Source organism: Telmatherina bonti (assembly GCF_933228915.1).
Source record: "Telmatherina bonti genome assembly, chromosome: 17".
In the NCBI taxonomy this organism is placed as follows: domain Eukaryota; kingdom Metazoa; phylum Chordata; class Actinopteri; order Atheriniformes; family Telmatherinidae; genus Telmatherina; species Telmatherina bonti.
Genome location: NC_136615.1, coordinates 20,328,313 through 20,349,044, shown reverse-complemented (window position 1 = coordinate 20,349,044; position 20,732 = coordinate 20,328,313). Strand labels below are relative to the sequence as shown.

Sequence of the window (20,732 nt, the reverse complement as noted above, 5' to 3'; positions counted from 1 at the left end):
AATTTTAACATCTGATTTTTAAAGACTACTGTCCTCCAGGTCACTGACACACAAACAGTTCATACTGAACATAAAACAGCAGAAAGTGAGTCGTATTGATGACACAATAAATCTTCCAGGAAACTTGTGGCACAGCGAACTCCAACCTGAGCTTTCGGGAAACGATGAGATCAAGGTTATTTCCCAGTTCAAGGCAGACTTACTTACAGGAGGCTTTTGTATTAACTGGTAGTTTGCTTTCACTTTTGGAGGATGGCAGGAGGAGGAGTAAACCCATGCTTTGGATTACCCAGATTTTATACTAAGCGTGTGTGCGCACTACAAGCGTGCGGACGTAGCAACAGTTTCTCTTGCGTAAAGTTTCCTTCATCGAAAGTGTAATGGCCAAATACAAGCCTTTAATGGTGTGCTGCTGTGTTTTGCTTGTTTTGATTTGTGCTGTCGCCCTCATCTGCCTTTGCATCGCCACCTTTGCTGATGTAGGATGCCACAGTGGCAGCTTCACACATGCGGCTGTAGCTGCAGACTCGCAGGTTTGCTCCGAGATTGGCAAGTAAGTCACACTCACAAAGCGGGGGAAACTTCTGTTTGAGGGGTAGAGGAGGGAAAAAACAACAAAAAATGAAAAACATCACAATATAGACCCTTAGAGGAAAGTTTACTTCACTGTTTCTTATATGGTTAAATTCGGATTTCATAATAAAAATAATGGGTTTAATTTATGTAGCTCTTTTTTTTTTTTTTTTAAACAAAGCACTTTACATTGTACCTGTTATTTATCCACTCCTCTTTTATACTTGGTGATGGTAATCTGCATGTGTAACTTAGTTGACTGGGGGCAAACTGGCAGCCAATCCGCGCCAACAGCCTCTCCGACCACACTTATTATTAATTACAAGTGCAGAATTGACAACTTGTGCATGTTCATTCAGGGTAATGACATAATCAAAGCTAATGGCTATCAGTCTGAAACTCATATAGGTGAGGCAAAGCTGAACCATGCAATGGGATAAGCAGTTTAAGAGATTTGATGGGCTGAAGAATAGATTATACCTGCAGAACTGAGAGCAGACATATCTCCTCACAACTTACCACAGCGACAATAAGAGAAAGTTACTGGTATTGTTTTTTCCTATGTGGAGTATAAAGTAACTGGGATTTTGCTGATGTGCTCATTTTTGTGACTGTTTGGCAATATGCCATGATGGTGTTTTAATTAATCTGTCATCAAAGTGACTCAAAAGAAGTTAAAAAGTGATATTTTTAGTGGAATGTGTGCAGCTCTTCCTGCTTTTGTTTTCAGTGGTATGAAGTTTTTCTTTGTCTGCCAATAGCTGTTAAAGGTTCATTTCCCAGTTCACAGTTGAAACAATGAATATGCTCAGGATAAAAGTGCAGAGAGAAGAGGCAACAGACAGCTCTGGACCTTTGACTTCCTGATTATTAAACATGCTGTTCATTCTGTTAACTCAGGAGAAACAAGACAAAGTGTTGGAAAAGCTGTCAGGTCAGATATTTTTTATAAAGATATTCCTGCAAACTTCTCTTTCAAGTTTAATAGTTTTTAATATAATCCAACTCAAACTAAAAAATCTTTGCTTAACAGCAGACTTTAGGTTGTGTCCGAATTAAACCAAACTCTTTTTGTTCGGCTGCAAATGTACAAAATGCTGTTCAAGCGAATTAATCATTTCATCCTGCTCTCAGATAATCTCCAGATTTATTTCAAACCAATACTTCCACTTAGCACCAGTCTTTGCAGCACTTTCTTATACATTTAAATTCTTAGAAATGGATTTGCCTCTAATTATTTTTCCTCAAAAATGATGCAGAAGTTGTAGATGGCCTGTACTGAAAGGAGTACAAACATTCCCAACACTCTTTTCACTTGTTACTTAGCGAGCGCATGCGATCCTGCGCCAGCTTCTCAGAGAAAAGAGCCATTTGCTTTCAAGAATGACAGACTGTCTTCTAGGTAAAAGTGATTAGGATTACCCAATTAAAAACAAACAAGCACTTATTCATTTGGTAATTTGTCTCATGATTCAAGTCTAATCATAAGTATAAAACTAAGTAAAAACACTCACAAACCACAGCCAGTAGCTTCAGCACATGGTTCAGACTTCATTTCAGCAGGCTCACTAATAATGAAACAATGAACACCAAGTTCTCAAACAGCCATTAAAGCATGTGTAGGTTTTTCTGTGGGATAGCAAATATGCAGTGAGTAGTCAAAGTGGTAGTGACTGAGTGTGGAGTAAGCTCTCTCATAAATGCAGATGAAAATGTTTTCCAGGAACATGCTGCAGCAGGGGGGGTCAGCAGTAGATGGCGCCATTGCAGCTCTTCTGTGCACAGCTGTGATCAACCCTCAAAGCATGGGAATAGGAGGAGGCTCAATACTGGCTTTGAGAAATAAAACAGGCAGGTTCTTCCATACTTTTTATATCTTTTAAACTGTGTTGCCTTTAGAAAGCTTTTTATAAAATTATCCACTCAATCTAAATCTGATGTCTTTTTAGGGAAAGTTACCATCTACAACTTCAGAGAGACTGTCCCACAGTCATTCAAAGCCAGTCTGTTAAATGACTGTCCCACTACATTCAGGCTGTCCACAGGTAGGTGAAGCTGTCCATCAGAGTCTGGGAACAAACTCTTTCCCTGCAGAATGTCATTCAATGAGGAGCAACTTGCTTTTTTCTTCTCATTCTGTCTTCTGTTTAAAGTTGTCAAGCTGTCTTTTGTAATTTCACACAGAGTTCAGTTACCACTTCTGTGTTTATACCTTCAGATTTTATAGGCTTTTGTGGAAATTCAGCTGATTCTCCAGAGTGTCTTGTCACACAGATGGCCTAATTTGCAGCTGCATTAGAGATTTTTCCACTTTGTAGCCTAGGTGATCTTAGTAGCACATCGACACTTCAGCCAGCCTTCCATCTGCTGCTGGATAAGGTTGAAGTGGTAGGACTTTAAGAAAGCAACGCAGAAACAAATGTTTTCAGCTGCAGTACAAAAGCTGTCAGTTGGTAGCATAAAAGGCTTTCAGGGTTGGTAGCTGGGTGGCAACGAGGTCCATTATTGTTAAATTAAAAAAAAGTTTGATTTAATGTGTATAACTCCTAACATTACATGCTTTTGTTTCTCTGCATAAAAACTGTCAGCACTGCAAGTCAGTCTGTCCATCTGCAGTTTTTGTAACACCATTATCTATGTAATTCAGCTGCATATTTTCCATCTGAATACTGTAGGCAGCCAATGGATTGGTGTCCCTGGAGAGCTGCGAGGCTATGAAGCCGTTCACAAACGGTATGGAAGGCTGCCATGGGCCAAGCTCTTTGAGCCAACAATTAAACTGGCCAGGGAGGGTATCCCAATGCCACCATACCTAGCAACTTTTCTGAACTACAACATTGTGAAGGACCACGTGGAGAAATCTTCCCTGTGGTAATGCTTTACACTCACTGCTTCATGACAGAAAACTTTTAAGTTCCCTGAAATTACCGTTAGAGGAGACATAATTATTTCAGTTGAAGTGAAAAGTAGATGTTTGAAGGCAGTAAGAAATTAAAAGGGTTTGTTTAAGCTTTTTTTTTTTTTCTATCATACAAAATCAGTCTTGGAGTAAATCCCCTTTCTAAATCCCTGGTTACACTGATTTCCTGATAGATTTATGTAACCTATTAATAACAACTGTGATCTTTTTAGTTTACATATTGCATAATAGTTCATCCCTATTTTCACACTCATTGCTTTTTTGTCAGTTATCAATATACTGTAAGTGCACAGGAGTACACACTGTTGTTTGTCTCATAACATCTCCAGAGTGGAGGATAGAGACAGAGAAAGGGTTTACCCTCTCAGTAATGTCCATAGTGTGTTGTTACACTGACTGTGATTAGTTTGCTTCTTTAAAAATGGAGGCTTTGTGGATATATTTGGAAGACCAGGAAAGAATCTAAGACACTTTTTTACTCTAAGAAGGAGCCTTTGCTGCTTTGAGAGAATGACTTCAGTGACCCTTTGCTTAGACACACATAGCACTTATCTGATGGCGCGTCATTGGTATTTAAAATGATAAAGCATTTTCAAATTCAAGGTTTTAATCCTGAAACCATCATGATACAAAACGCAAGTATAGCAAATTCTGATCATCTCATCCAAATCATATGAAATTATGGGCATTAATGAAATTATCATACACTAAACTGTTTCAAAAAGCTGAGTTTGGGGAATAAAGGCTTTTAGTTTTCAGTTAGAAGATGTTATTGGTGGCCTTAGGGCTTGAGTTTGTGTGTGAGTCATCAATGAGATTCCAACAAGATCTTGGATCATAAATTTTTACCTTTATAATAACAGCCCCAGCTGCCGATGACAGAGGAGTTGAGAGGTGATTCATGCCTTAACTTTTTGGATTTTGCAAGACTTGTATCCTTATGGTTTGATTTATATACACCGAGCCTTGTAAAAACCAGTTTTAGAATAAGGACAATTAGGACTGTTTTGTAAGCACCTTTTCTAATGCAGCAAAGATAGCCTTACAACAAACACAAGTCAACCAATGAACCACATCACATGGTTTATAGTTGCAGCCATAAGAAAATGTAGCAGAATTCATTTTAACTCTCCATTGACTAGTCATAAGATTTTATGATTGCTAATGGAAAACTACTGTAAGTGAAACCTGAAACTTTGAAATGACCAAGAACTTTAATCCTTTCTTCAATGTAAACTGCTGTGACTTTACAGGGTTTGTTTCAGTGTTTGATTTGAAAAGCCTCACTCTCCTCCTTTTAATCCTACTTTATGCCTTTGTGTGTTTGTCCAGTGAAGTTTTCTGTAACAAGAACAAAACTGTTCTGGGCAAAGAAGATATCCTGAGGTTTCCTAAACTGGCAGAAACCATGGAAACAATTGCAAAGCAAGGGGCAGATGCCTTCTATACTGACAAGATAGGACAAGACTTAATCCAAGACATAAAAGCTGCAGGTTAGTGAAAGATGTGTGTGAGAAAGCTGGGGGTGTATTCTTTGTTGGGGAGTAAAAAAGAGAGGGCAAAACCAGTTTTTAAAGTATGAAAGTGAAACAAAAAAAGGTTTTGTTTATAATGACTTGTTTGTCTCAGGTGGAGCTTTGACAATGGATGATCTGAGGTCTTTCAAGGTTCAGGAGATCGATGCTCAGACGGTTCTTCTGGGAAATACTAAGATGCATTTTCCTCCACCACCTGCTGGGGGCACTCTGCTTGCCTTCATTCTCAGAGTCATGAAAGGTTTCATTTGTTCTGCATGAGTCTACTGTCAAACCATCTGTGCATGCTGTCACTTATAAAGTATAAAATAACAGTGGTTTGCAGATAATAATATTTTACCTCCTGTCTTCTTGGCCTGCAGGGTTCTCGCCGTCTTCAGACTCCCTGGTTGGTGACAAGAAGATTCAGCTGTACCATCATTACATAGAAGCGGCCAAATTTGCAAATGGACAAAAGAGGAACATTCGCGATCCTGACTTTAATATCGGGAAGGTTGGCATCTGAAGTTGTTTTGTTGATGTTATTATTCCAAAAAATATTACATGGACAAGTATGTAAACTACAAGGGTAAAAACACAAGATGTGCAGAACAAAATACTGAAAAATCTGTTGACACAGCCGTTATTGCACAATCATGCCATTCCCCTGTGTTCTTTTGAGGGTTTTTTTGGGGAGTCTTTTAGCTCATTCTAGTGACTTATTTCTTAAATAATGATTGCCTTGTCAACCTTTTCTCCAGGTGCAGCACACATACGTTTCCACTGAAAAAACTGATGAGTCAGCAATGTTTGCACCTAGTTTGGAGAATATAGCACTAGCATTAAATTCATTACAAGCATCCATTCATTCATTCATTCATTTTCCTAACCGCTTAATCATTACAATGATGTTTTTTTTAAGCAAAATGAAGAGAAAAAAAGTTTTACATTTCAACCCTTGAAGTTTGCATGTTCTCCCGTGTACAGTATGTGTTGGTTCTCTCCAGGTACTCTGACTTCTTCTTCTTCTTATGTCCAAAGATATGCATGTTGGGTTAGTTACTCTAAATTGTCCCTAGGAGTAAATGTTAGCATGAATAGTCATTTGTCTCTGTGTTGGTGATGGAATGGTAACCAATCTTGCCCATTGATTGCTGGGATAGACTCCAGCTTCCCGCAACACCGAATTGGACTAAGTGGTTAAAAAGTGGATGGATGTATGGATGGATGGATAGATTTGAACCCTTTGTATGTTGTTAATGCAACATTAAGAAAGTATCTGAATGATAATGAAATAATTTAATTCTGTTCATACTCAGATGTAACACTGGATACTGTTTAAGCATCCCAAACCACAAAAAATGTCATCTGAATTAAACTTTCTTCTGAGATGCCTCATTTTTTCTTATTTTAGAGTGCCGACCACTTGACTGATCAAAGCTTCATTGATCGCATTAGGGCGTTGATTTCTTCAGATGGCACCCACAACGACTCCTACTACAACATCAAGCCTTCCACAGATCACATGGGGACCACACATGTGTCTGTCCTGGATAAAGACGGACTGGCGGTCTCTGCCACCAGCACCATTAACCAACTGTGAGCATGAAGACTGTTCATTAAAGATGTGTAAATGTGCTGAGTCATCGCAGGAAATTCTGCTGTAATGTAATGCGTCCAGACCCTCAGCTTAGTGTTTTCCTCTGTAGATTCGGAGGAGCTGTTTATTCTCCACGAACAGGCATCATCCTTAACAATGAGTTAGCTGACTTTTGTGGAAGGGCAGACACACTGAGGTCAGGTAAGGTAAAATATATAATCATTGAGTTTTAACTTTGAACTTAACTTTGAACTTTGTATTAATGACATTTCTCAGAATCATCACTGTTTCTTACAGTGTTTTTGTTGTCTCAAACAGGTGAACGGCCTCCCTCCTCAATGACACCAGCTATACTGGAAACAAAGTCTGGAGGGATCCTAGTGATTGGTGGATCAGGAGGAAGCATGATTACCTCAGCAGTGGCCTTGGTAACTCATTCATTACATCCTATATATTAGTTTGTGTGTTTCCTCATGTTTATACAGCTGCTTTTCACTCTTGCAGTCCATAATAAATCGTCTGTGGCTGGGGATGAACTTAAAAGATGCCATTGAAGCTCCTATTGTTTTCGTGGACTCGAAGAACTTTGTAAATTTTGAGCCTGGGTTTGATAAGGTGATGTTTTTTTTTTTTTTTATCATAAATGTCCTTTTGTGCCACTAAGGTTCACATAACGGTGATCATCTGTCTTGCAAACAATATTTCCATTCATGTTAATGAATTTGAATCAATACTATAAGCGCATAATCCAGCAAAGTCAAATTTAATTTACCTATAATCGCTTTTGAAGGATGAGTGGTATTAATTTGTGTGCTTCTGTGTGTTTGCTTTCAGTCTGTGATAGACGGCATTAAAGCTCTTGGACACAAAATTGGGAGCTGGAAGTTCTTTTTAAATGTCGTCAATGCTGTGGAAAAGGAGAATGGCTGCATTCAGGCTGTGTCAGACAGGAGGAAGAATGGCATGTCAGCTGGATACTGACAATGAAGAAGGGGAACCTTTCACTAAAATCTTTACTTGAGAATCAGTGAACCTTTGGCCTTCAAAACAATGAATGTGCTGCAGGCCGGACAACAGACTGTGAGTGAATCATACTCTGGGCATTCTTGCTTTTTGCCTTGTAAGCATGATAACATGTTTTATTTGATTAAAGCTGAGTTCAAATCTGTGAAATGGTGCAAGAAACATGTGCATTGATGTTCAGTTCATTTAATCGATATTGTCTAAACCATTTAATCTGAATGTAAAGCAGTGACCTCTGCTTGACATTTTCAGATAAACACACATTTACATCCACTACTGCTAACACCAACCATAGTAAAAAATATATATATATCAAAAGTGTCGTTGAAGCTGATTTTTCAGTCTATCAAAATATTTCTGCTGAAGACAACACAATCACTGTGATGATTTAGCCTTTCCTCTAATTCATATATCAGCATCTGTACCTCAGTCACGTATTAAAAAGCAATGCCATTAGTTTTCCTAAATTTCTGGCCTTTTATAGAAATGCAGGCAGCTACTTCAAACGAAAACTGCTGGATTGACTTACAGTTTTTAAACATACCACAGTTAATAGTAACAACCATCTTTTGGGCTTGTAAACAATGTACATGCATATCTAGAGCACATATTTTATTACCCAGATGAATTAAGCAGCTGGTCTCACTGTTTAGCACATTAGTCATTGTACGAGTGAATTGTTATTTAAACACAATGTAAGTGTTCACCCCTACACTATAGGAACAGGAACGTACATGTTCAAGAAGCACATGATCCCTGAAAGAAACTATTCCTGACAAGTGCAGGAAACAGACTGATCCACTTTTACTATATACAATTAATGCTCTAACCTTTTTCTTTTAAGGTTGTTTGGAAGACACAAAATGTAGCTTTTTAACACTGAACTTTTGACTTATCTATACTTAGTCCCTGTGAATATTAGCAATATGTTTGCAACTGAGTTTAAGTTTTGTTTTTTTGTTGTTGTTGTTCAAATGTGTTACTGTAGCCTATATGAGCCTTTTAACCTCTTTTTATATTTCTTTAAAAAAAACAAAACAGGAAGACAGAAAACTTTTACTGTGACTTTAAGATTTTATTTTGTGAACTTTATTTAGGTTCCTGCCCTTATTTTCAATCTGTATGAGATAAAATTGTTACTTTACTAAAGAAAATGTATTTTTTGTATTTGTTGAATATTTTTTAATCATACAATTACATGATTTTGTAATAATTCACAGACTAATATTTGTGTTATCTTAATTAAACATGAGTTCAAGAGGAGTTTCATCTTCGCCTGATGTCTTTTTTGACCACATATTCTAATAATTGTCTACACAAACAAAAATGCATTTAAAAAACACAGCAACTTGCTTTTCTCTAGGCATTTATGACTTTTTTCCATAATCTAGCATTGAAGTTTGTGAACCTTTTGAATTCTTGTGTGCAGAAACACTAAACACTCACACATGTAAAAACTTGATTGAAGGTCATATTGATGTTTCTAATCAATTTGATGACAATCAAGTGAGAGTGGGCACCCTGTTTTATCTAAAGATTAGTGAACAAAGTCTCATCCTCAAAGCACATTTGTGGAAGTGTATCATGAGTGCAGCTCAGAGAACTGCGCAGCTTTCTTAATCTTTTTGACTAATAGTGTTATCATTGACCACAGTCACGCATTCACATCCATTCATACAGCAAATTTTTCAGTCAGTAGCTACAGTCAGTATATTTCTCTAAGGTTTCTCTCTACAATGGCTACATTTTCTACACATCTGCATGGTATGTAGTTTGGGTATCACTGGGAGGCTGTTTCAGACAGATCGAGGTACAGGCTGCTCTTGGTGTGGGTGCTGTTGTTGACCCTTAGCTTCGCTCTGTTCTGGCAAAAAGAGACATTGTGAAACAATTTCTCTACTTTCTGCTGGAGTTAAAATTAAGTGTTAGATTATGAAGACGATCGTGTTCACCTCTTCATCTGTGCCTCTGTGCTGTTTCTTTAGTTGTTCTCGTCATTATAAAGTTAAATATTGCTAGTTATCATCTCAAAATCTAGATACTCCTAACCTTTTAAAAGATTGTGTATTTGGTTGTCTGCATTGAAAAATTGCTCTCTGCTGGAGCTGAGAGCACAGCTGTTGGACACCTGGTTAAAGGTATAAAGCACAGCTTAGAATGCCACCAGACAGTCATGTTATTTACAAATACAAGAACCATTTGTCAATTTACTAAGAGCAAGGTTTCACAATGTCTATGGACACAAAAGACCCAGAGTAATTTGTAGAGCAACAGCAGGACCTTTCCACAATAGCTAATATTAATGTTTATGTGTACAATAAAACAAACACAACAAAACTGTCACCTTTGTGGCAGGCCAATAAGAAGACAGCTAAGGATAGTCATAAAAAGAAAGTTTGATAAGGAATTGCACCAAAGCCAGAAGACTATTAGAAATAAATTGAGTACAAGTGAAAAATGTTTATTTTGAATCCAAAGAATTTGCTGCATTCTCTCCTAAGAACAATTATCTGGTAGTCTGACTATCTGGGACATTTTAACACCTGTCCAATGAAGGACATCTTTTGGGCAAATGGGCCAAATCTCTAAGCAATAACATGGGATGTTCAACTGAAAAATGGTAAATAAAAATGTACAATTACCAAAAACATTTTATTGGAGTTGTTCATTCATTCATTCATTCATTTTCTAAACCGCTTAATCCAATTCAGGGTCGCGGAGAAGCTGGAACCTATCCCAGCTGATTTTGGGCGAAAGGCAGAGTACACCCTGGACAGCTCGCCAGTCCATCACAGGGCCACACAGAGACAAACAACTCACGCTTACACTCACTGGAGTTGTTCATGTTACAACTAATAATAAAAGTATTAACAGCCCTTCTTTTCCTCTTCCTATGCATCTAATAATAAATGAATGCTTTAGGTCATATTTGTGCAGAACTAAAGGTAATACAATATTCACAGATTTTCCAACACTGCAGTTGTATTATCAGCTGTAATCACCTGTTTTGAAATGTACCTTATTTCAGAGATGCACTGAGACAGAAAAAAGAAGTAATGAGATGCATTTTCACTCGAGAAACTTATGAATTAGAAATTATTTCTTAAGTGGATTCCGCTTTCCTTTCAGGCATTTGAAGTGAGTTATGAGAACATGCAAATTCTGGTCTGTGTGAAGTAGCACTGTCTTTGTTGCATGACAAAAGAGTTAATCTGGATAAGCTCTGACTTTGATAGCTTTCGTGTCACGATATCAACTTCTTTGCGGAAAGAACTGCCATCAGAAGTAAGCATGATTTGCAGAAAGTGTGCAGAAAATATTTTTTGAACAGGTTTTTCCTTTTATACCAGAGTCAATCCAATTATTCTCAAGTAACTCTGCGTACTTCCAGTCACAAAGTCACACATTAAATGTCTGTGTGTGTGTGTGTGTGTGTGTGTGTGTGTGTGTGTGTGTGTGTGTGTGTGAGGGGGTGGGGGTGGAATGCTATCTGAGGGAAGTCAAGTTAAAACTACATATATACAGACTGCTGATTTTTTTTCACGCCTGCGGGGTTGGTAAATTGGCTTTTTTGAGTTGCATAACTGTTCATCATAAATACAGTATCTGGGAGTCAGATTGTGTTTAATTGGGCCTCCAAGGGAAATTTCTGTGTGACTATGACAAGGCTATTTCTGCACCATCTGTAATGATTTCAATGTTTTATGTCGCACTTTGAATTATCTTCTGCATGAAATATGCCATACAGATAAACTTCCCTTGTCTTACCTTTGTCCTTAAAAAGTCTCAATAAAGTATAGCATGGAAATATTTGTACCAAGTAGGAAACAACTAAAACAATTCCTTTTTTTTTTTTGCTGGTCATCCTGGCAAACCTGAGGTCAAACTTAGTTACATTAAGTGGAATATCAGCATAATTTATTTAGACCTGTAGTTCCTGTAGATGTACCATCTGCAGTCAATAGAAGGAAAAACAGTCAAAAAATAATTACATAGAAACTCACAGAAAAACAACCTTTTTTTCCACCTAAGATGAAAACCATTCGAACACAAGATCATGTCCAATGTAAAAGGCTGATCATTTGTCATCATTTGGTATTAAAGCTCTAAAAAAATGTAAATGGTGATTAAAAACGTTGCTTTTGGTGGTTTTGACTCAAAAAAAATGTAAAGGGATGAATAAGCTTTGTACAAAGACCAACTCAGTTTTACAATAAGTAATAATTGGTAAGGTCAACATTTCTGCAAGACTGACTGCCACAGGTAAGTGTGGGTGGTGCCTCATTCCTCACATGGACTCACAGCCCTTCTACTCACTTTAAAAAGTACAGTCCAAAGTGAAATCTCATATCTGCACAATATTGCAGCAGAGCAAACATTAGGTAAACACACAGTCACTCTGAGTCTGGTCTTAGCAGAGGAAATTTAATCAGGAAAAAGTAAGTGAATTATTCTACCATTAAAAGTGAGGATGTGTAACTTCTGATTTCTGTTAATCAAGTTTGCCGCCTCTTGACAATTTTTGTTTCACTAGTGAGCACAAACCAAGCCTTGAAGGGATAAGACATTCTGTCACAATATTTAGGAGATCCCAAAAAATAAACAGATTAGTAAAGTAATAAGGCGACTTTAGAGTCTTTAAACGCATTTTATTATCAAACAAATGTATTTTACAAATCATCTTTAAATAAAAGAGTAGTGCACTTTCATGAGGTCATTTGAGGCCACTGCACTCTGATTTGTGGGAAATTAGTCATGATTGTATTCTCCGGAACTGTTTGTCCCAGTATCACAGTCTGATAATCCTAATAGCTAACATGTCTTATTTGATATTGTCTTATTAAATAACCAGAAACAGCTATGAAACGACAAAAAGTGCTTCTTAAATAGATTATTGTCACTAAGGTCAATAAGATACTAAAATTAACAAGAGTTCTGCTGTCTCATTTCATATAAATATAACTTTAATGCTACCTTTTTCAATATTTTTAGACATTTTTTTTTAAATCATAAATGTTGAGGTAAACTAGATATTCCAACGGCACTAAAATCAGTTGAGGTACAGTGTGTTATAAAGCACGTGAACACTACTCTAAGCACAGATTGCCTGGTGCCTAAGACTGTTGATGGTGCTTGCTAGATCTTTATCATGTTTCTAATTCTGAGCTGGTTCTGCAGGCATCAAAGTTCAGACAGCTGTACAGTGTAATCAAAGGCGTTTATGACTTCAGTATCCAGCTGCATACGCCCACTTGCGATGATCAGACTGAGCGTGCAGTCCTTTTTCGTAACGAACCACTGCCTGGACCACGGCTCCTGTGGATGTGAGGATTTCTGTCTCATGATTCTTCTCTGCCAAGCCGTTCAGGATGTTCTGCAAACCAAAGCACACAAAAGTCCTTTAACACATTTAAAATAATACCCACTTTTTGGGGATACTATATGTTATCCATGGAGACTCATATCAGTGAAATAAAACCCTTTTATGAATTTTCCTGCAAAAGTGTGGAAACTTAAAATTATTACGCTCAACCAGATCTAGCAGCACCTTGTTATCTAAGGTATATATTTGCCATCATATATTTTGCAGTATTAGATGCTTATTTCCAGCCACTTAGCATGGGCTGTAAGCTTTACTTCCTTGTTGTTACATAACAGGACGTCAGTCTCTGACAGTAAATATAACAAACAGTGTTCCTGGTGTTGCTCACATCGAAAATGAAGAGATTAAGTGTTAACTGGTTTTGAATGAACGATTGTCTCGCTGCACAGTGCACTACTTTGATATTTTTTATAGATATCAACGTTATAGTTCTGTTTATCTCACTTTGTCAAAGTCATGCTCTGCTGCTGTGGTGTTGGGACTCAGTTGGTTGTGGACCCTTGGCTCTGACACAGCTTTCTTAAGATCGTAGTCAAAAAAGAGCACATTCAGAATCACCTGTAAAACACCAGACATTAAGGACTGATGTCAGTGTTGACATTGTTAAGGATAGAATGAAACTATATGTTTATATGACTGTATATCAACATGGCTGCAGTATTATGTTTATATTGCTTGGGTTTTTACCTGAGCAATAGATGTTGTGATTTTTGTTCCTCCTGAGCCTCCGACCACCATCTTGACTTTGTTGTTTTTGTCAAATAGGATGGTTGGACACATGGAAGACATTGGCCTTTTCCCTTTCACAGAATTTGATCATTAATCAAAATGATAGAAATAAAGCAGGTAAAGGCCTTTACACACTGGGATTGATGTGAACAATGTGAAATTGCAAATGTTTTGGAGACAAAATTTCAATATTTCTGTTGATGAACCAAAAAAAGATACATCCTATTCCTAGAAAAGAGAGGAGAACTTGGGGACTTTAATTTTTGTCCAGGTGCTGAAGCTGGACCACAGCTGCTTCAGGATGTACTTTATGATGTCCATGGATAATTTGAAGTAGACAAAATTAATGAACATTATGGAAGCCTTCTTCAAAGACTCTGATAAAAGACAATATCTGAATGACCAGTAATTCATAATCTGAATAGCTAATTTATATTACAGCTTTGTGGGTTGTATGTTTTTGCAAGAACATGATCACAATCCAACCTGGTCTGATGAAGTTGCTTGGAGAAGGGGGAACACCAAAGCCGTTTGTGATGAGTGGGGAGCTGAAGTCATCCATCTCATTGTTCAGCAGAATCCCTGTTGAGTTTGACATGACTTTGGAGCCCAAACTGCAGCAGAACAGTGATTATTAGGAAACAAACATAAGGCTGAAATGTTAACAAGTATATGATCTTACAAATGGTTGATGGTGCTGGTGGCAGCCACAGCGCTTCCATCCTCTGATACCACAGAGAGGTGTGCAGTCCCGTGATTTTCAGGTAAGTAAAACTCAGGCTCATAATAGCTCATGTGATGTGTAGTTTCATCAGTAATCTTTTCTCGGATGATATCAGCATATGAAGCTGAGGTCATATTCTGGATAAGCTTTGGAAGAGAGAAAATTCAGAGCCTTTGGTGTGCATACAGTTTATAAATCCCTTTAATTTTTTTCCAAGTAATTAACTGTAAACAGCTATTTTCTCCGTAATTTACTGAAAAATATGAGATCCTCTGTCTCTCGTGGATTCTGCTTTTGTGTTTAATCCTGATTACATAACCTGTTCAAAACACCTTCATTTTCTTTGACCTAAAATGCAAATTTGAATGCTTAAAATTGGAGAAAATAATGAGACCTCAACATCTCAGGTTCAAAACCAAATGAAATCAAACTCAGTGTTGTAGTAAGAATGCCTGCATTTCTTTGCATTTTTCACATCATGACTAATTTGTCTGATCTAGGACTGCACATGCAATGGAGAGCTAGGATTTTCAGAAATGTGATTTGGCAACATAATTCTTCAGAGAGCCAAAGGCTTTGATAGCAAAATGGCATTCTCTATTTAAGAGTGTTCTTGTGACAAACAATTAGTAAACAAAAACAAATTTCTGTTCAATGTCCAAAATTCTAATTTGCACCACAAATAGGTGCAGCTGATTTTGATGTTTTTTCTGCTTGTTTTAGTTTTACTTTTATCATTACTTTGGTCAATTTGGACAAATTCTCCCTTTCTCAGAGGAATAAAGTATTTTATTGCCTAAAGTTTAAAAATACTATTAGTTATTAATTAACTGGCTTCTTTTCTTATGAATAAAGCACCACAATGATCACATCAGTGTTTTCCTCAGACTGTGTACTTACATTAGTTATGTTGAGAAAACTCAGATCTCCCAGTAAACTTCTCTTTGCGTAAGCAAAACGAAAGGCCTCCACTATACGATGGTAGGTGAGGACCTTTTTCTCTGGGGTTGCCACACTATCAGCAGTTAAGTTGTACCCTGGGAAATATAATCAATCAGTAGTTATAGGCCAAAATTCAGATATAGCATAGGTGTCTAACTCCAGTATTTGACAGCTGCAGTCCTGCAGGTTTTAGAAGTTTCCCTGCTGCAACACACCTGACTCAAATCAATGAGTATTTAGCAGATTGGTGCAGAGTTTGATGTCAAGCATTGCACTAGTCTGCTAATTAAGTCTGATGAGTGTCAGGTGTGTTGATGTAGGGAAACTCCCAACACTTGCAGGACTGCGGGACTTGTCCTCCCCTGATCTACAGCCATTCATTTCCAGGAATAAAAGACATATGCCTGTGTCATTACAAATGCAGAACACAGATAACCCAGATTGAGCTTTTATTCCATCCAAAAGCTGCAGATAGCAGCTATGAACTGCAAATTATGGCCACAGAAGGAAGAGTTTAAGTTTCAGCTGAAGGAGTCACTCAGTCAGCACAATGAGTGTTTTGCCTGGTAACTGAAAGGTAAGGGAAGCTTAACCAGTCAACTGCACCCAGTTAGAGGTAAATTGATTACTGTTAAAGCCGGGGTAGGTAATGTTGGGGAGCTAGCAAGATTTGAAAGTGCCACCCTGTCTTAGCTCCTCCCCCTCAGGTTTTGCTCCTTGCGTGATTCAAGGCTTGCGTGATGTCAGTCATTTAATAAATACCCTTTACAATGTTACATTTTGGTTCATTCATGATTTTTAACTTCACATTATAAATTTTACAATGTTGAAGTTAAGCTTGGCATTGCTTTAGAAGCTTGTTCAATTAATTTGAGCCACCTAATATTATACATCATAACATCGAACCTACTTCAAAAGCAGTTCAGCTGACAGTTTATTACCAAGTAAATCTTACAGTGAAAATGAGTCGTTTTCATTTCAATTCTGCTTCATATTTGATGCTATTCATGAAATTCTTCTTTAGGTGACATTAAGTGAAGAAAGGCTTTCACTTTGAGAGTGGATTCGCTGTAGAGCAGCTCAACATGCCCCTTACAGCTGACTTCTTTCTGTGAGAGTGGCTGGAAGGTAGCTCACATTCTCCCACTCAGGATGTTTTTGGACAGAGCATCAAGGCTTACCATTCAAAATGTTTAATATCAGCGAAAGCACAGGGCCGCTAGCAGGGGCATTGGGAACAGCCATGGAGTACTCCCCCACATTCACCCTGAGAGGGTTCATATCCAAGACAGGCTTATAATCCCTCAGATCCTCCATTGTGATGATACCACCTAAACAAGGATTGACAAACACCGTGAATGCACACTTGAGCAGAAATGGGAAAGTAAATCCTCCTCACCCTGGAAATGAGACATGCAGGGAACTTCGTACAGCACAGAGTGCAGTCTTCTGCTCTGCAGTTACAAAAAATGTGATCACAATTGCAGCAAAGGCTGAGTATACAGTAAAGACTGGGTATATTTTTATGTTTCTTTCCACTACTTGATTAAATTTCAATTTCTTTTGAAAAGCCAAGGATCTCCACTGAATGCTGTTTTGCTTGCAAAAATCTTTGGGCATAAGAAATGCCTCCATGTGTTAAAAATGAAGGAAAAAGAACATATGGGGTGTATATATAAAAACACTATCTCAAGTGTTGCCAAGCCAGTTCTTTTATTTTTCATAATAAATAATCAAATTCACTGCAAATAAGAAAATCTGCATGAGGAGTTTCTTTTACAACTCAAAGTAGAAACGTTTGCTACTTTCACTTGCAGACTTTGTCAATCTATTATTCTGACTAGAAATTCAAATTTAGGTTATTTGACCTTCATGCACAATAGACTGCATGTACATATATATACACAATATAACACACACACACACACCTATCTATCTATCTATCTATATATATTTGGTTTTCCAAACCAAGTCTTTACAGATTTTTAAATAAATACTAAAATGAAAAACTGACCCCAAAGTTGAATCTCCTGATTTGCACTATCAGACATAAAATATATTCTTTTGCTGTATTTCTTGCAAAGGTTACAAGACATCTTTGTTAAAAGTGGCAAAATCTACATTTGGTGGGTGGAGGCTTTGGGAGATGGAGCTACACAACAAAACAAACAATCAAGTTTGGCTCCCTTTCTAAACATCATTTATTTGAACCAACTTTACTTTCAAACATCATTTTGGGATTCAGACATTGCTTTCTTGGTCTTTGAGCAACTTTCAAGACTGTTTGGATAAAGTTAAGCATTAAAATATTAGTGGTTAAGGTTAGACAAACTCAGAAATTGATTCTAATATTCCTGCACAACTGGTTGGAAATTTTGTTGGACACAATTTACCTGTGAAATAAATTATTCAAATAGTTGTGTAGGATTTTACCCAAAAAGATTCTATGTATCAGTAAGAATATTAAGTTTCCAGTTTCGTGAATATTTCAGGTTTTTCCAGGAGATCTGACTGTAAGAGCTGATGAATGAATGAATGGATTTGTTTATTTGACAGCTGTCTAATGAGCTCAAAGTTTGCCATTATGGTTAAGCTGCTTATTTCCCCTACAGTCCAGACATTAGCACAAAAAACCATTTAAATTACTGTGTACAGGTTTGTTTGGACAGCAACCACTTTTTGATCAGGCATTAAGAACATTTTTACATTTGTGCATGATGAGGCAAATGGGGGAAACTGATCATATGAACCGTCAGAATAATTATAAAACATTGTAAGTAATATAAGCTTGTCTGAACATTAAATGATCAAAATGTAAAAAGTTTCTTGGAAGATTAAAATGTGATACCTGCTTGCTGAATATCATTAATAAGATTCTGAGCTAGCTGCCCCTCAAAGAATGCATCAGGTCCATCCTCGGCTATCTTCCTGTAGGTTTCTGCCAGTTTGATGAATTTAATGGTTTCGTTTTCTTTTAGGATGTCACCATTTTTCCCACAAAAAACCTCACTGCAACGAGAAAAAAAGAACATTAATGATGGAGGAGTTAATCTAATTAACAATGATGGTTGAATAATCAGAGTGAAGTTGATGCCTCTCACCACAGGGCTTTGTCTTTCTCAATAGTGTTTTTGTTTTTGGACAAAGCCGAGGCAAGAGCTTTTCCCAATGGAAATCCTCTTTCTGCAAGTTGAATGCTTGGCTGAAACAAGTCTTTCCATGGCAGTTTGCCATGTCGCTGGTGTGCCAGTTGATAGCCTCGAATCTCCCCTGGTACAGCAATGGACAGGCCTCCTATACACACAGAGAAAAGGTAAATAGATCTTAATAGAACTTGACCCAAAAGCCCCAAATAGCTTTTTTTTGTTTTGTCTATGGTTTTTTTTTTAAGTGACTCTGTAGAACTCCCTGAGAAAACTAACACTAATCATTCATTTGCACACTCATCCTCTTTACTGTCAACAGCAGCTTCTCCCAGCTTTGGTATTTCCACTTTAAACATCAGTGATTAAACATTACCTTTCTGGGATAAATCTGTGCTGTTCCCAAACATGTTCTCTGATGCATTGTGTGGTGCTGTCTCTCTGGCATCAATGGTCTCAACTGTCCCTGTATAGGAATTAAATAACAGGAAATGCTTTGCATGAATTTCTTGTGACAGTGTAGAAAGTAAATGACTGAAACTGGTGTGGTGAAAATGCGTGTTGAAGTAAAGGTTTACCGGTTTTTGCATTGTAGATGGTGAAGAAAAGCCCTCCTCCTATGCCCATACTGTGAGCATTATATAATCCAACACATAATAGCGCTGCTATTGAGGCGTCCACTGCAGAGCCCCCTTTCAGAAGTATATCTCTATGGTGAAAAGAATAGAGATATAGGAGGAATGAGGTGCAAATATGTTTTAACTCTTTAAAGTAAAAACTGATTTTTATGCACAGATTTTAATCACACAAAGAGCTGTTTTTTCATCAGCAATCTCCATAAACATGTCATAATGTTTTCATAATGTGGTCTGCTGTGGAAACAAGCTCTTACCTGCCAATCACTGAACATGGTCCAGCATCTGCTGCCACTGCCGCTTTCAGGTAACCATCACTCGCTGGCTTCCTCTTCCCCACACCAAAGAATACACCCACAAAGGTGGCAGCAGACGCCAAGAGCAGCATCGCCAGGGCAACAATTATTATCTTCTGAGCCATTTTCTCGTTCAATGATTAAAAGATTGATCTACGGTCAGACAAAAATTAAACAAAGCATAATTTTGTGATTTCTGGGAGAGATGTTCGTACTAAAACAAAGGAAATAAAGGAAATCACATCACTCAAGTCCAAGGGCATTTGATACATCATCATGATAAATGCATGATATGTGGTTAGAATGTCCTAAATAAAATCCTCATGGAAATTTTGAGTAACTTGAACAGACAGCCGCATGCTGTACTTAATGTGCTCCTCAAGGGTTAGTACCATCAGCAATGCCACTTCTATAACTAAGAGCAATTTATTTTTATGTTGATCATTCTGCTTTGTACTTTGGTGCATACATCTTTTTTCCTCCAAATACATGCACAAAGAAGACATTTCAGATCTATTGTAAACATACCACCATCAAAAGCTCATACATATTTAACCAGTCCAGCTATTCTATTCTAAATATCCAGGGCCCTCATGTTCAAGGGATCATGTAGCTTTCAAACTAAAAGATGGAGTACAGCCAAAGCTAGGAAATTATGTACACTCAGAAAAGTTCAGATATATGCATCTGTGCATAACCTTTTTCCTGTCTGTCTTTGCTGCATACGTCCCAACTACAATAAAACTGAGAGCAATCCAGTACCAGTAGGACCACCATCTCTCCTCTGATTACTAAAATCAGCAAATAAGCGGCATACTTTCCCCATCTGTCCAGATAACTATGCCACCCACAACAGATTTAAAAAAAAAAAAAAAAAAAAAAAAGTATTTTACAGAATATAAAACTGATGTGGCTGAATCAGAGGTGGGAGCTAAAAATACACAAACTTATGCATTTTAGTAATAATACTGTTTAAATCTGTTCTAATTTACTTAAACACAAGAGTTCATACATGCATAGTGCAGTAATCATAAATAATATTCAGCTTTAATGCTTATTTGATTAGATTACAGAATTTGAAATGAAAGTTTTTTGGTAAATTATGTGGCATTATTACTGAGAAGGCCATGTTTACTGTGGAATGAAGAGCTGTAGAGAACAGCACCAAATGTAATCTTTGTATCTTATCTTCACCCTATATAATCCATCCTTATCCAGTAAACAGAGTTGAGTGTTGATTATAATTTCCT

General features: G+C 37.4%; 2 protein-coding genes across 2 annotated transcripts; one reads left to right on the top strand and one right to left on the bottom strand.

Moving 5' to 3' along the window:
* Positions 1-380: 380 nt before the first annotated feature.
* Positions 381-7,588, top strand: ggt5b (gamma-glutamyltransferase 5b; the record flags this gene model as incomplete). Its single annotated transcript, XM_079256715.1, has 12 exons — positions 381-553; positions 2,297-2,424; positions 2,523-2,622; positions 3,253-3,444; positions 4,826-4,986; positions 5,123-5,269; positions 5,391-5,521; positions 6,422-6,606; positions 6,717-6,808; positions 6,926-7,035; positions 7,112-7,222; positions 7,442-7,588. 12 exons carry the CDS (start codon positions 381-383, stop codon positions 7,586-7,588), a joined length of 1,677 nt encoding a protein of 558 aa, XP_079112841.1.
* Positions 7,589-12,857: 5,269 nt separating this feature from the next.
* On the bottom strand, positions 12,858-19,607 carry ggt1b (gamma-glutamyltransferase 1b; the record flags this gene model as incomplete). Its single annotated transcript, XM_079256714.1, has 12 exons — positions 12,858-13,004; positions 13,458-13,571; positions 13,701-13,813; positions 14,229-14,356; positions 14,425-14,612; positions 15,367-15,503; positions 16,590-16,739; positions 18,257-18,417; positions 18,510-18,702; positions 18,928-19,017; positions 19,130-19,260; positions 19,444-19,607. The coding sequence occupies 12 exons, from the start codon at positions 19,605-19,607 to the stop codon at positions 12,858-12,860; spliced, it is 1,716 nt and encodes a 571-aa protein (XP_079112840.1).
* Positions 19,608-20,732: the final 1,125 nt, after the last annotated feature.